Here is a 13,440-nt window from a genome sequence, read left to right on the forward strand (position 1 = left end):
GTGTTGACTGACAAAGATTTAAACTATAAAAGATTAAGACATTTAATATGTAAATAAAAATTAGTGGTAAAGCTGTAATAAAACAAAAGAAAAATCATTAAGACAAATCAGAATCAAAAGATAGTTGATATGTCTTCCTTAATACCAAGCAAAATGAACTTTTAAGGCATTATTCAAGGAAGTGGATGCTGCATAAAAATAGTAGTTGCAAGTCTAAGTGTTTGTGCCCTTAAACAGCCTCAATCCACAAACAAGAATCAATAGACTACAGGAAGAAACTGATTATTACAGGAGGAAATTTTAGCTTCTCTTTAAATTATTGATAAGCCAAGCTGGCAGGAATCAGCCACAATATACAGGATTTGATAGAACCATTGCCAGCTTTGCCCTCCTGCTCACAGATGACATTGTCCATCTGATGCTGGTAACGGGCATTCTCATCAAATATGGAAGACTCACAAAGGTTGGACATGAGTTAGGCCCTGATTCAATCAGTGAATTCCAAAGTGTAGGGATACCTGCCTAAAATTAAAAAAGAATAAAAGGTAAAAGTTTGGGCTGGGGGTTGTGTCTCAGAGGTAGAGCACTTGCCTAGCATGTGTGAGGCACTGGTTTTGATTCTCAGCACCACGTTATGAATAAATGAATAAAATAAAGGTCCATCAACAACTGAAAAAATATTTTTAAAAAAGTAGAAGTTAAAAATCATAAAATGATAAGTTCTTTAATCCCAGTATGTTGCGAAGTTGAAGAATACACTTTAAAATGACACATAGATACAAAAAGACTTAGCAGAAATTTAAAAATTCTTTGCCAAGCACTGTGGTGCACACCTATAATCCCAGCAACTCTGGAGGCTGAGGCAGGAGGATCCCAAATTCCAGGCTAGTCTCAGCAACTTAGCTAGGCCCTAAGGTCTCACCTTAGTGAGACCCTCAAAATAAAAAGGGGCTGGGAATGTTGTTCAATGGCTAAGCACCAGTTCAATCTCCAGTACCAAAAAAAGTTAAAAATTTAAAAAAATAAATAAAAATTATCAGAACTAAATGATAGAATTGTTTGCCATCAAAGCTGGTGGGATGTTTTAAAAGCAATGCCTTATAGGAGCTTTCCTCCGTTTTTAATAGAAAAAGAAGAGAGGCTAAAAACTGATAATCTTCAATGGCCAACTTAGGAACAAGAAAACAAAGCCAGATGCATAGAAGAAAAAGATCTTAAGACACAAGAGCAGAGATAAATGATATGGTACACAAGACATCAAGTAGGGCATGATGGTGCACCTGGGGCCCAGCTCGTCTGCTCGCCACAGGTTGCTTGAGCCCAGGAATTTGGGCCATCCTGGGCCACACAAAAAGACCCTGTCTCTATTCTTTAAAAAATTGGCCAGACCAGGTGTGGTGTCACACACCTATAACCCCAGTGTTTGGGAGGCTCAGACAGGAGTATCACAACTTCAATTCCAGCCTCAGCAGCTTAGGCCCTAAACAACTTATCAAGACACTGTCTCAAAATAAATAAAAAGGGCTGGGAATGTGGCTCAGTGGTTAAGTGTCCCTGGGTTTGATCCCCAGTGCCAAAAAAAATAAAAAATAAAAAAGCCTTGGCCAAATGCAAGTTGAAGGCTGAGGCAGGAGGGTCTCAAATTCGAGACTAACCTGGGCAACTGAGCAAAACCCTGTCATAAATTTTTAAAAGTTGAGGGGCTGGGGATATAGCTCGGTGGTAAAGTGCTTGCCTAGCATGTATGAGGCAATGGGTTCAATTCTCAGCGCCACATATAAATTAATAAATAAATAAAATAAAGGCCCATCAAGAATTAAAAAATATTTTTTTAAGAAATGAAAGCTATTAAAACATTCTGAGGAAACAGTTGTAGCACTCCGAACAATGAAAGAGAAAGGTAGGTTAGAAACCCCTGACACCAGCCCTTCAAGACATGCACTCTCAACATACACAAAACTTCCATAGATGAGGAAAACGGATATTCCACTGATAGAACACAGGGAGAGCAAGCCAGGAGACTTGAAAGTGTCCCTGGAGTCTCTCTCAAACCCTAGATAAGCTGTCACAAGGCCGGATTAGTATTGCTACAAATAGAAATACATTCTGCTCAAGTGGAGTTTACTCTGGCAATGGAAAGATGGTTTAATATTAAACCTGCACGGATTAAAGGAGAAATCCAAAATAAAGTACCGTAGCAGATAAAGATGCTCAAAGCATTTGGTGAAGTCAGCACCTGCTTGTGACTCCTGAAACTCTGCTACCTGGAAGTGGCCTTGACCCTGCTCTGACGCATGTCACTGGTAAGCTCTCCCACTGTTGAGGGGAGGAAGAACCCTGTGTGAGCACATCTCCCCTGCAGACAGAGGGAGCCACTGGATGTGGACATCACAGGAAGGGACGTCACACACATCGACATGAAGTCTCAACCACATTGGTAGCAGACAGAAATCGTCAGTGGAAGAAGCTGTCACACATCATTATCCAGTCAGATTTTCCCTAGAAACACAAGGTTGTTGAAATTCAGAAATCAACACGTGCAACGTATGTCTTGAATACAATTCAGGGAAATTTCCATGTGACTCAGGAAGTCCAGTAAAGCCTTTGTATAAATTTCAACACCCCATTCATGATTAAGACCTCTTAGCAGGCTAAGAGGAAAGGGACCTCTAATTCTGAAAAACGGTTTGCTCAACATAGCATACAGCTGTTGCTGTACTTAAACGTAGGATGTTGCATACTTCCCTCAAGACCAGGAAGAATGTGTCATATTTGAGTTACTAGCTCATCCACAAAGCAAGGAAAATGTTGGAGGTTAAAAAAGAAGGATAGCCTTTTTAAAAAAAAAATATATATTTTTTTGGTTGTAAATGAACACAATATCTCTTTTTATGCATTTATTTTTATGTGGTGCTGAGGATCAAACCCAGTGCTTCACATGTAGCAAGAAGGCAAGTACTCTGCCAGTGAGGTATAGCCCAGCCCAAGAAGGAGAATCTTATTAGCAAACAGCATATATAGAAAATCTAAATAAGTTTACAGAGAAATACCAGTAGCTAGCTCCCTTTAGCAAAACTAATATAGAAAATTTTACCTTAACATGTGTAGTAGCATAAAAACACAAAGTACTTAAGAATAAATGCATTTCCATTCCATTATGGTTGAGGTGATGGCATCAATCCTTTTGGATATTCAGGAGTTCTTGGGTGGCCTCACCTCCGTCTTTCCTCCATAGTACTTTCTGTCCACTGAATATGGAACTTACTGTTGATAGTTCTTTTCTTTCAGCTCAGAAAATGTGGCTGCTCTGGCTTTGTGGCTCAGAGGGGCGCAGCTGGTGTTCCTGTGGAAATTCAGCTTTTCTCTCTGGCTGAATCTGAGAGCTTTTCTTCATGATTGGTTTCCAAAACACAGTTCTGATGTGCCTTGGCCTGGCTGTTTGATTTTACCCTGGTTTGGGATTGGCTCAGTTGTTGGGCCTGTGTGGAGTCTTCAGCCAGATGTGGGGACTTCTGCATTGGGTCCTCTGAGCACATGTTCAGCCCCATTGTCTTCTGTCCTCAGATTCTGGAGCTAGGAGAATGTGTCTCTGTTGCAAACCCCTTATGCCCTGAGATTCTGGGTCGGACAGAACTGGTATGGACTGCCCTGCAGTGCAGTCAGCTCCCCTGTTACTGAGCCAGTATAGCCAGGTGTTCATTTCTGTTATTGGGGGCTTTCGTTCTAGAATTTATACTTAGTCCTTTTTTTATAACTTCTATTGGTTTTCTGAGATATTCTGTTTTTTTTTTCATTTGTTCAGAGAGAATTTGTAATCAATTATTAAAGCATTGTTCTGGTAATCCATCTAAATCCTTGTTCGATGATTCCAACATAGGCTCCACCCTGTTATTGACGCAAGGTGACCCCACCAGTGGTGTCAGACCCATCCAGTAAGTCAGGGGGGAGGATGAGGCCACGGACTACTCTTGGAGGCAGCCTGGAGGTCAGGAACCCAAGATCCAGGCTTCCTCTTGGGATGGGAATGCAGACATCCTGTGCTGAGAGGCTCCCCCACAGGCCCAGAGTCCTGCACCAGTTGCCCTCTGACCACAGTCAGAGTCGCCTCCTGTGCCATTTCCAGGACTAATGGTGGAGCCCATCCAGAGGAGCTAGGAGAGGCGTGGAGGACACCTGGTGGGGGCCAGAGGCCCTTTTGTGGCAAATGACCTGCACGGACATTTCTAAGCATGCTGCTAATCTATTCTTTCATTTCATTTACCAGCAAGTACATCCCAAGAATTACAGTAAGCTTGAGTGACTGCTGCATGCTTTCTGTGTCTCTCACCATCTGATGTTTATAATAAATGTTCTGTGACATTATCCCTCCTTAAAATGCTGAGGTTTTATTTTACATTTTAAACAACGATGGAATTCTTAACTACACCTGCCCCACTTTTCATTTTGGAATTTGAGCTCCATCGGGGTAGGACACATGATCTTAGCACGGGATCATGAAGTTGAAACCTCCTCACTCTTTGCTGCTTTAAAGCAAACCAGTGATTCTTAAAACACAGTAAGTAAATGATCTTATTAGCGCATGAGATTTTCAAAAGGAGCATAGCAAAGCTACATAGAGTATATCAATGTGGTAGAAGTCTATGCATTGTGTTGCTTTTCATGCAAGTCCTTGGAGGAGTACAAGTCCTGATATTGAAGCTGGATGGGCTTTTTAAATTCATTGGTCTGGACTATGTTTTAAGAACCTGTCTCAGTAATCACAAGGTGAAGCCCTGTAGCTGGAATGTTTCTGGCTGTATCTCCAGCCATGGCCTCTTCCTGGGAAGAGACCGTCTCCCAGGGAGCTCTAGATTCATGGCCTGGTTTGGGGCTTGGGCCCACCATTCTTGCCCAGGGGAGGAGGACAGGATACCTACCTCCTGATATCCATGGAGCCATGGAGATGGCAGCGTTGCTGTGGCCTGTCATGAAGACCACATAGTACAGTCATGGGCTGATGAGAAACTAATCATACGGATGCATTATTTCTGCATATGGATAGTTAACATTTTTTTACTTCCTCACTTAAGTTTTATTTAAACATGTATTCTGCATGGTCTGATGGAATGAAAATAGGATTTGGAGTCAGTCAGACATGGGGTTGAATCCTGGGTTCCCTCTGCAGGTGGCTTTGGCAGATCCCTAACCATTCGGAGCAGTCAAATGGGATTTCAGCCATTGAAATTCCAAGAGTGCTGGTGGTTCTACATTCTGGGGATAGTGGATGAACACAGAAGCAGAAATTGAGGGCCAGCCTGGCAGGGACTCCCCTTGCACCTTGTTGAGGCCAGTGCATGTCCTGTGTCAGCAAGAAGGTATTGCATTACATGGACAAAAAGGATCCCTTTTGGTCTTATAGTCCCTATTTCAGTAGATGAGTTGTCCTCCGCGTGCCAAGGTTCCAGCTCAGAGATCTCTGCTTCTAGTGTCGGGGTGGAGCATCGGGCAGTTAGCAGACATCTTCCACCTGGCTCAGTTTCCCCTGAAATGGTGGAGAGGGAGCTGTTGTCTGAGCTGACACTCTCATTACTGACACGAGTGCACAGTGGACCTTCATACGAGTGTGAATTGGGTTTGTGCTTCATCAGAATGCTTTTTGACAAGAGGCGTCCATCACAGTGGCTCTTTCATTTGCCACGGCAGAAGAGAAAAATGAAGTATCCCAATAATTGCATTATAGTTTCCTTCTTGTGGACAAGAAAGCAATGTGGTATAATTAGGTTTGATTGGAATGCACATTTCCGGTAAGATCCAAAATTAATGATGTTGCTATAGTGACACATCTGCCGTCACCAGTGCGTGAAACATAAAGTAATTCATTCGACAAGAGTAGACATCTGTGAACTACAAGGATGCAGACCATATTGACACTGACCAGAAATACTAGACACTGTGTGATAAATGAACAAATGATGCTGAAGCAGGAGGATGGATAATTTGTGCTTGATCTGCTGGGAGAACTTTAATCTTCTCACTGGTTGCATTTGACAATGCCATTGTTTAAAGAACAATGCTGCAGAGAACTCATAAATTTTAACACTTCACTCAGGGTGCAACCTACTAAAGCAATACACTACTTCCTTTGTCAGGGAGTTTTTAGCTGTGTTTATTAGTGTCCCCTGTGTGATGGCAAGGAGGACATTTCAGTTACAGCACACATCCCTAGTCAGATGGGTGCATTATTCACTGAGGTGTGGGTCCTACATAACATTCCAGGGTGTTTAGACCAGTTGAGATGCCTTATACATACAGTAGCTGCACAGATGCTTGCGACTGGAAACCTCAGCCTCCAGGAGAGCCTGATCTACGGTGAATGTAATGTGGACTCTATTTATTTAAATAATGTTAGGTATTTGTGAAGACCAAGGCATATTTCAGAGTTTGGTGAGTCGGTCGCATCACTTGAGAAGTTGTTTCCATTCATTCATGGAATGGTCTAAGTAAGTTTCTTTGGATGTAACCACTGATCATGCTTGGCTATTTGCCTAGCTAGGGTCTTCCTGAGAATAGTATCCCTCTGGGTAAGAGTTGCTTTAGTTTATATATCACAGTCACCTGCCTGCTTTTTATAAATTATGGCCTGGTGAGTCTTGTCTAATCGGCGTCTCCTCTGCTGGTCGAGCGAGGGTAGCATCTGCCACTGCCCTGAGAGTGGTGCCTTCAGGACTCTACCTTAGAAATCAGTTTTCCTCTGTGCCCTGCAGTCCAGGAAACCTGTGCTTCTTCAAAGAGCCACTGCACTTTCATTAGAAATCCCAGACAAACCTGGGAACTTGGTATCATAACCACCCTGTTGTCGTTCTCTGCTACGGAGTCTCTTTTAAAAATATGTATTTATTTATTTTTTTAGTTGTGGTTGATAAAATACCTGTATTTTATTTATTTATTTTTATATGGTGCTGAGGATTGAACCCAGGGCCTCACACATGCTAGGCAAGCACTCTAGTGCTAAGCTACAACCGCAGCCCCTTGAATCTCTCTTACCATCTTGTTTTTAAGTTAATTCTTTCTTTTTTTAAATTTCCAGCCTAAGGGCCTATTCCCTTTTGTCATATTAAGATGACAAAAGTTTTAGAAATCATTAACTGGTTTAAGTCATGAAAAGATTTGAGATAAGATTTGAAAAATAATTCTCTTATTTTTTACTTAACTGATTTAATCTTGTTATATTATCTACTATTGTACAAGAGGGCAAAGTAAGCCTGAAACTAAGAAGTTGTGAAATATTTTCAGAATTCCTCTTAATATTTAAGGAAACTATGTGCCTCAAAGGAGTGTCTGGTAGTATTCTAATTTCGTTGGCCTGCAAGGTGTGAGTATCTTAATTGAGATGCCAAAATAACAAAGCCAAATTGTATTTGATGAGATATACTAGTCACTTATTTGAATTTATCAATTTTAAACTGCTTTCAACATCATTTATTAGCAACTTAGCAATTTTAGGAGATGCAAAGTAATTATTCATAGTCATTTGATGCAGATGAGAAACACAGAATGTGTCACTCTCGTAGCATTTTGGCATAACTGTGACGTCTCAGTACCATCCAAGACCCTCATTGTCTCAGACAGCAGTGCTGCATGCATTAGAACCACTCTTGGTCCTCCTCTCCCATCCACTACCTGGGCAAACCCGGGTCTGCTTCCACCCCTGGATTTGTCCAGTGTGGACATTACATGTGGATGGAATCATGCAACATGTAGCCTGTGTGTCTGGCTTCTTTGATTTAGCAGAATGTTTGCAAGTTCATCCATACTATAGTATTCCTTTTTATGACCACATAGCATTCCCCTATATGGATATATACCACATTTTACGTATCCATTTTTGAGTGGGGTCTGGGGGGCATTTGGGTTGTTCCTTATTCTTGCCTGTTACGGATGGTTCTGCTGTGAACCTCAAGACTCTAGGCAAGAAAAAAGAAGTGGCATTCGTGTTGCAAAGGTTCTATTTGTGTGTAGATTGGTCTGTGTATAGGAAACCCAGAGGGATCCCCTAAAAATATGTCAACAACAATACTAGTGAGTTTGTAGGACGTAAGATCAGTATAAAAAATGAATTGTATTTTATATACTAACAATGTGCTATCCAAAATAAAATTAAGAAGGCAGTTTCATTTATAATGGCATCAGAAAATGAAATACTTTTTGATATATTAAGATGGCTACAGAGGGGCTGGAATCATGGCTCAGTGGTAGAGTACTTGCCTAGCACACGTGAGGCACAGGGTTCAAACCTCAGCACCACGTAAAAATGAAATAAAGATATTGTGTCCACCTACAAGTAAAAAATAAATATTAAAAAAAAAAAAGATGGCCACAGAGCTCCCCAAATTGATCCATAGATTCTACACGGTGCCTGTTAAAATCCTAGCTATCTTCTTTCCAGAATCTACAAGCTGATCCATTGGTTTTACCACATGCAGATATAGGAGAGACCATTGATAGCTCGAACAATCCAGAAAATGAATAAAGTTGGAAGACTCATGCTTCCAATTTCAAAATCTTCAAAGCCAGTCAAGACAGTATGGTACTGCAGAAAGAAAGACACAGATGAATGGATAGAGTTGAGAGGCCATAAGGAAAGCTTTTTGTTTGTTTGTTTGTTTTGTAGTCGGCTGGCTTTGACAAAGATGTCAAAGCGTTCCTTGGGAAAAGGAACAAACTGTAAAAAAAAAAAAAAAAAAGATGCTGTGCAAGAAATGAAGTTGAATTCCTTCCTTCCATCATAAAACAAAATAGAGTAGATCACAGACCTAAATGTAAACATTAGAATTGTAGTATTTTAAGTTTCTCAGTCTTCAGAAATTATTCTGAGTTTTACCTTTCATTCTTCTCAGTTCAGAATGAATAAGCAACCAATAAAAGGCTTTTAGGAATCTAAATATAGAGCTTTACAAGGTGGCTGGGCCCATGGCTTAGTGGTAGAGTGCCTGCTTCACACATTGAGAGACACTGGGCTCAATCCTCAGCACCACATCAAAATAAATAAAATAAACATAGAGCTTTACAGCTCAAACCTAAGACATCAGTAATCTTTTAGATGATTTTCAACTAAATGTACATATGTAACAGTACATTGAGTATCTTAGCATCTGTCTAGATATGTCTGTGATAATGAGCACTACATTTCAATGGGTCTCTGAGCCATGTACACAGAATCACTCTCAAGATTTTTCTAAAGGGTGGTAAGAAGAAAAGCATAATAAATAGCATTGTGGAAGTTGAGAGCCTCAGCACTGAAATATGTTCAGCAGGCTTAAAAAGGACAGTAACCAGGGCTGGGGTTGTGACTCAGTGGTAGAGAGCTGGCCTAGCATGAACGAGGTACCAGATTTGATCCTCAGCACCACATAAATGAAAAATAGAGATATTTTGTCTACCTAAAACTTAAAAATAAATATTTTAAAAGGACAGTAATCAGAGTGCTGGGTTAGAAAAGTAGACACTTCAGAGCTCCAGCATCTTTGTCTAAAAGTGGTCTGAATGGAGTGATTGTAATCCTGTGTCTTTGTTTGGGGAAATATTTGTTGTTCATGTAGATTTATTGCATTTGGAAAAGCCAAATTTTTCTTCTCTAATAATTTCTGGAAAAGGATGCCCCAAATTAAATGGTATATCATGATTCATTACAAACAATAACTTGAGTAGGTCACAGTCCACCCCCTTGCTTCCTGGCCACCATGAGATGACTGCTTTCCTCCTTCGTCCCTCTGCCATTAAATTCTGCCTTATTCAGACCCAGAGCCAAGGAGTAGTGACCCCGACTGAAAGTATGAGCCCCACAGAAACTTTCTCTCCTCCAGGTTGTTCTTGTCAGGCATTTGTTCACAGTGAGGAAAAGCTGACTAAGGCAGCCCATACACGTAGGTTCAGAAGATCTTTGATAGGGCGTCTGCAGCCGTGAGCCAGGAGGCCCCCCTACTGCACCTCCAACACAGCTGAGTAGCATCTCAGCCCACCTAGCTGCTGCCTGCAGTGATATAAATTACTCTTCAAAGACAAATTATTCATTAAATCCAAAATATTTTATTATACTAATATTTAATCTCAAAACTTAGATATGGAAGCATCAGCAAATTTCATGTGAATAATAGAACTTGGCAGTTTTTTAATAAGGAAACAGGTGTCAAAGTTGGTTTATCACCTGGCAAATGGTTACATAACTACCAAACCCTAACAACACAATTTAGGGCATCCTAACAACTTTGTGCCTAAACTTCTCTCTTGATTGTGATAACTGTTCACATTGCTGCTTCCCCACGTCACCATCCATGCATAATCCCTGTCTGAGCTCCTGAATGGCTACAGAAGCACCAAGGGAAGAAGAGGTTCTACAGTAGTTCATTGCTGCACATTCTTTCCATATTCATAGGGCAGTCAAGCTCCTGTGTTCTGTGAACACATTAAGTAAATCACTTGCATCTCATGTGTTTTTGTATATTGCATGAAATATGCATGACCCAGCTTTTCTACAGTCCTGATGATTATCCCTTTTGATGCCTCTGATGTAAATAAGCACTTCCTGGTAGCTGTCTTTCCGAAGCTCCCCAAAGGAGAGTGTGTTCTATCTTGCAGGTGATACAAAGGTATGCCCAGAACTCACCACATCTCTAGTGTCTATTCCTTGGCCTAACAGTACATAATTTTTCGAGATGGGCTGTCTTAAAGCTGATGGGCATGTCGACTAGGTTCCCATTGGTGCCTTCCTCAGCTGTGCTCTCCACTGTGACTGTGAAGATGGCGACCCTGCTTCCTGGTGTTATGCCTGTCTCTTTCCGAACAGGCAGAAGTTGCATTCATGCCATATAACAGATCTGGGAAGCAGAACCTAGAGCTCTTCATTTAACTAGAGCCCTGCCCACTGTTGCAGGTGGAGCACCTCTCCTCCCACGGTCAGCATCAACACAGCGAGAAGAACAGCATGCAGGTACCTGGTGCATCAGCAGAACATCCTGGTTGCACAGTTAGCTCTCTGAGAACAGGCAGGTGCAGACCAAGATCCAGAGCTGAGGCCTTCCTTATGCAGTGCTGTGTTTTTGTCCTAGGAACTCTCACCCAGAATGAGATGACATTCAGGCGGCTCCATCTGGGCACTGTCTCCTATGGAGCTGACACAATGGATGAGATCCAGACCCACGTCCTGAGCTCCTACGCACAGGTACGTGATTCATTTCTCCAGGAGCTATTCTCTAGGGAGGAGCTAAGACCCTGTTGAGCTACACTGGGCCTGTGTTATATCCCCGATGGTTATATCTTATTACAGTATCACTTAAATAATTAATTCTAATATTTCAATCCAGAAGTAGTTTTCAGTAAGCATTTCTATATCAATGTAGTCACAAAAGGGATAGAGGGCCTAAATCAATTACTTACATTTATTCTTAGTGAATTATTTGTTAAAAAAGTTAATTCAATAAGCAGAATTTTGAAGAATACTCACTAGATAGCTGCCTTTGTTTTTCTACATAGTAAATGAAACTTGAGCTCAAAATTTTAAAGAAATTCTTTTTTCATTAAACAAAAATAAAGTATAGTTCTATGAGTCCTCATATACCTATCATTCAACACTCAACAATTTTCAGTACCTAAAGGATTCTGTAGTTATTCTTTCTCATCATGTTTTCAAGTGATGCTCAAAAATCATACTATTATCTGAAAATTATTTATTACATGTCTATAATAGACAAAGATTTGGGGTTTGGTAAGAATTACAACCTCCCAAGAGTTCTCTGAGGTGTCGGCAGGAATTGTGTGTGCTTTTTTTGTTTTTTGTTTTTTTTCTATACAGGAGATTGAACCCAGAGGCACTTAACCACAGAGCCACATCCCCAGCCCCCTTTTTTTATTTTATTTCTATTTATTTATTTATTTTGAGATAGGGTCTCGCTAAGTTGCCTAGACTGACTTTGAACTCGCAATCCTCCTGCCTCAGCCTCCTGAGCCGCTGGGATTACAGGCCTGTGCCACCACTCCTGGCTAGGAATTATGTGCTTTGAATGTGAGGATGACCTCTGTGATCTATTCCTGGGTCTGGCTGCTTCTCACAGTATGTGTTTCTAACATTAAACTGTGTGTAGATCAAATGGAAGGTTCTCACAGCCCTGGCCCCAAGTAGTATTTGAATCTCATTCATTTGGATTTTTTTCTACCTGTCATAAGTTTGAAGTCACTGATTCAGTATAATTAAACCTAGCGGTTCAAGGCCATGTATTTAACATGCCAGGTACAAAACTGTGGTCTGTTACGAATTTCCCCTTCTTAGGTCACTTCTCTGCCTGTTTGTTGGTTTGCTCTGAATGCAGTAATCATATCACCTTGAGTCCAGGCCTTGGGTTTCAAGAAGGGCATAGCTTAGCTGGGTGGTCAGAGCTCAGGTCTTGTTGGCCAAACTTGTGACCCCGGCCCAGAGCCAGGGAACGTCTCACATGTACTCATTCTCTCCAGAAGGCTTCGCACAAACTAGGCTGAATTGCACTTTGCCTTTGCAGTTCTCCACTGTGACAGGTCAGAATCCCATTGCCGGTAGTGGGTACTAGTATTTGGAAACCTCTCCTCTGAGTTGCTACCAGTCGGCATGTATTATACCCTTGAGGGTTGCCACATAAAAAGACCTCATTTTCGTGTGTGTGTGTGTGTGTGTGTGTGTCCTTTGTATTTATTCATTCATTCATTCATTTGCAGTGCTCCCTAGCACCTCATGTATACTGGGCATGTGTTCTACCAGAGAGCCACATGCCTAGCCATAGATTATTCATTAATAGAAGAGAAATCTGAAACAAAGGAGTAAAGTTTCCCTTCTCGCCTAGAATTCTGTGTCTATATTGAAGTAGTGCCTACGTACATCTGTTTTTCTAAAATTAATCTATATTATCCATGAATATGGTTTTAGTGGTTCCAAATAAGTCATTTTAACACCAAAAGTTAAAAGCAGAAAAGATCAAAAATGGTTACAAAGACAGATATTTACCTAAGAGGACTTTAAAGGTCATTTCTACTAAAAGCTATCTATCTGTACACAGTACTTTGTGTGTGAAGTTGATGTCATCCTTGTTTTGTGTTCTGTTTTGTTAGTGAGATGACAGTGGTCTAGTAGATCCACTGTAATGCAGCACAGATCTTTTATAACCTGGTTACATTCCCCTCTGGAAGCACTTGGTGATGGAGGGCATAGTCTTTAATGGAATTTGTGTGGAATTAGATTGTGTAGGCATCAGTAAGCATAATTCAGAAAAGGGGAGCGGCTGGACCTCTCTGCTGCAGGGGCAGTGGCATTGGGAACCCAGTGCAGGTGTGGGGCTGGCAGCTCTGGAGGGCAGTGAAGGGCAGTGCAGGCCGAGCACCAGGTAGACCCTCACTAAGCAGTAGAAGACTCGAAGTTCAGTGGCTCTCTACACCCAGTCC

At 41.3% G+C, this 13,440-nt stretch overlaps 1 protein-coding gene across 4 annotated transcripts in view; it reads left to right on the forward strand.

Moving 5' to 3' along the window:
* The window catches only part of ATP9B (ATPase phospholipid transporting 9B (putative)), a 273,460-nt gene that overhangs the window by 208,070 nt on the left and 51,950 nt on the right, over positions 1 to 13,440 (forward strand). For all 4 annotated transcript variants that reach the window (XR_014018324.1, XM_081263198.1, XM_081263199.1 and 1 more), the window contains one exon: positions 11,085 to 11,197. Coding sequence is in view for 3 of the 4 variants with exons in the window: in XM_081263198.1 (XP_081119324.1) it covers positions 11,085 to 11,197 (113 nt within the window). In the remaining variant the exon portion in view is untranslated. The remainder of the gene's footprint in view (positions 1 to 11,084; positions 11,198 to 13,440) is intronic.

The sequence above is a fragment of the Spermophilus citellus genome, assembly GCF_964194105.1.
Source record: "Spermophilus citellus genome assembly, chromosome: 12".
Taxonomy (NCBI): domain Eukaryota; kingdom Metazoa; phylum Chordata; class Mammalia; order Rodentia; family Sciuridae; genus Spermophilus; species Spermophilus citellus.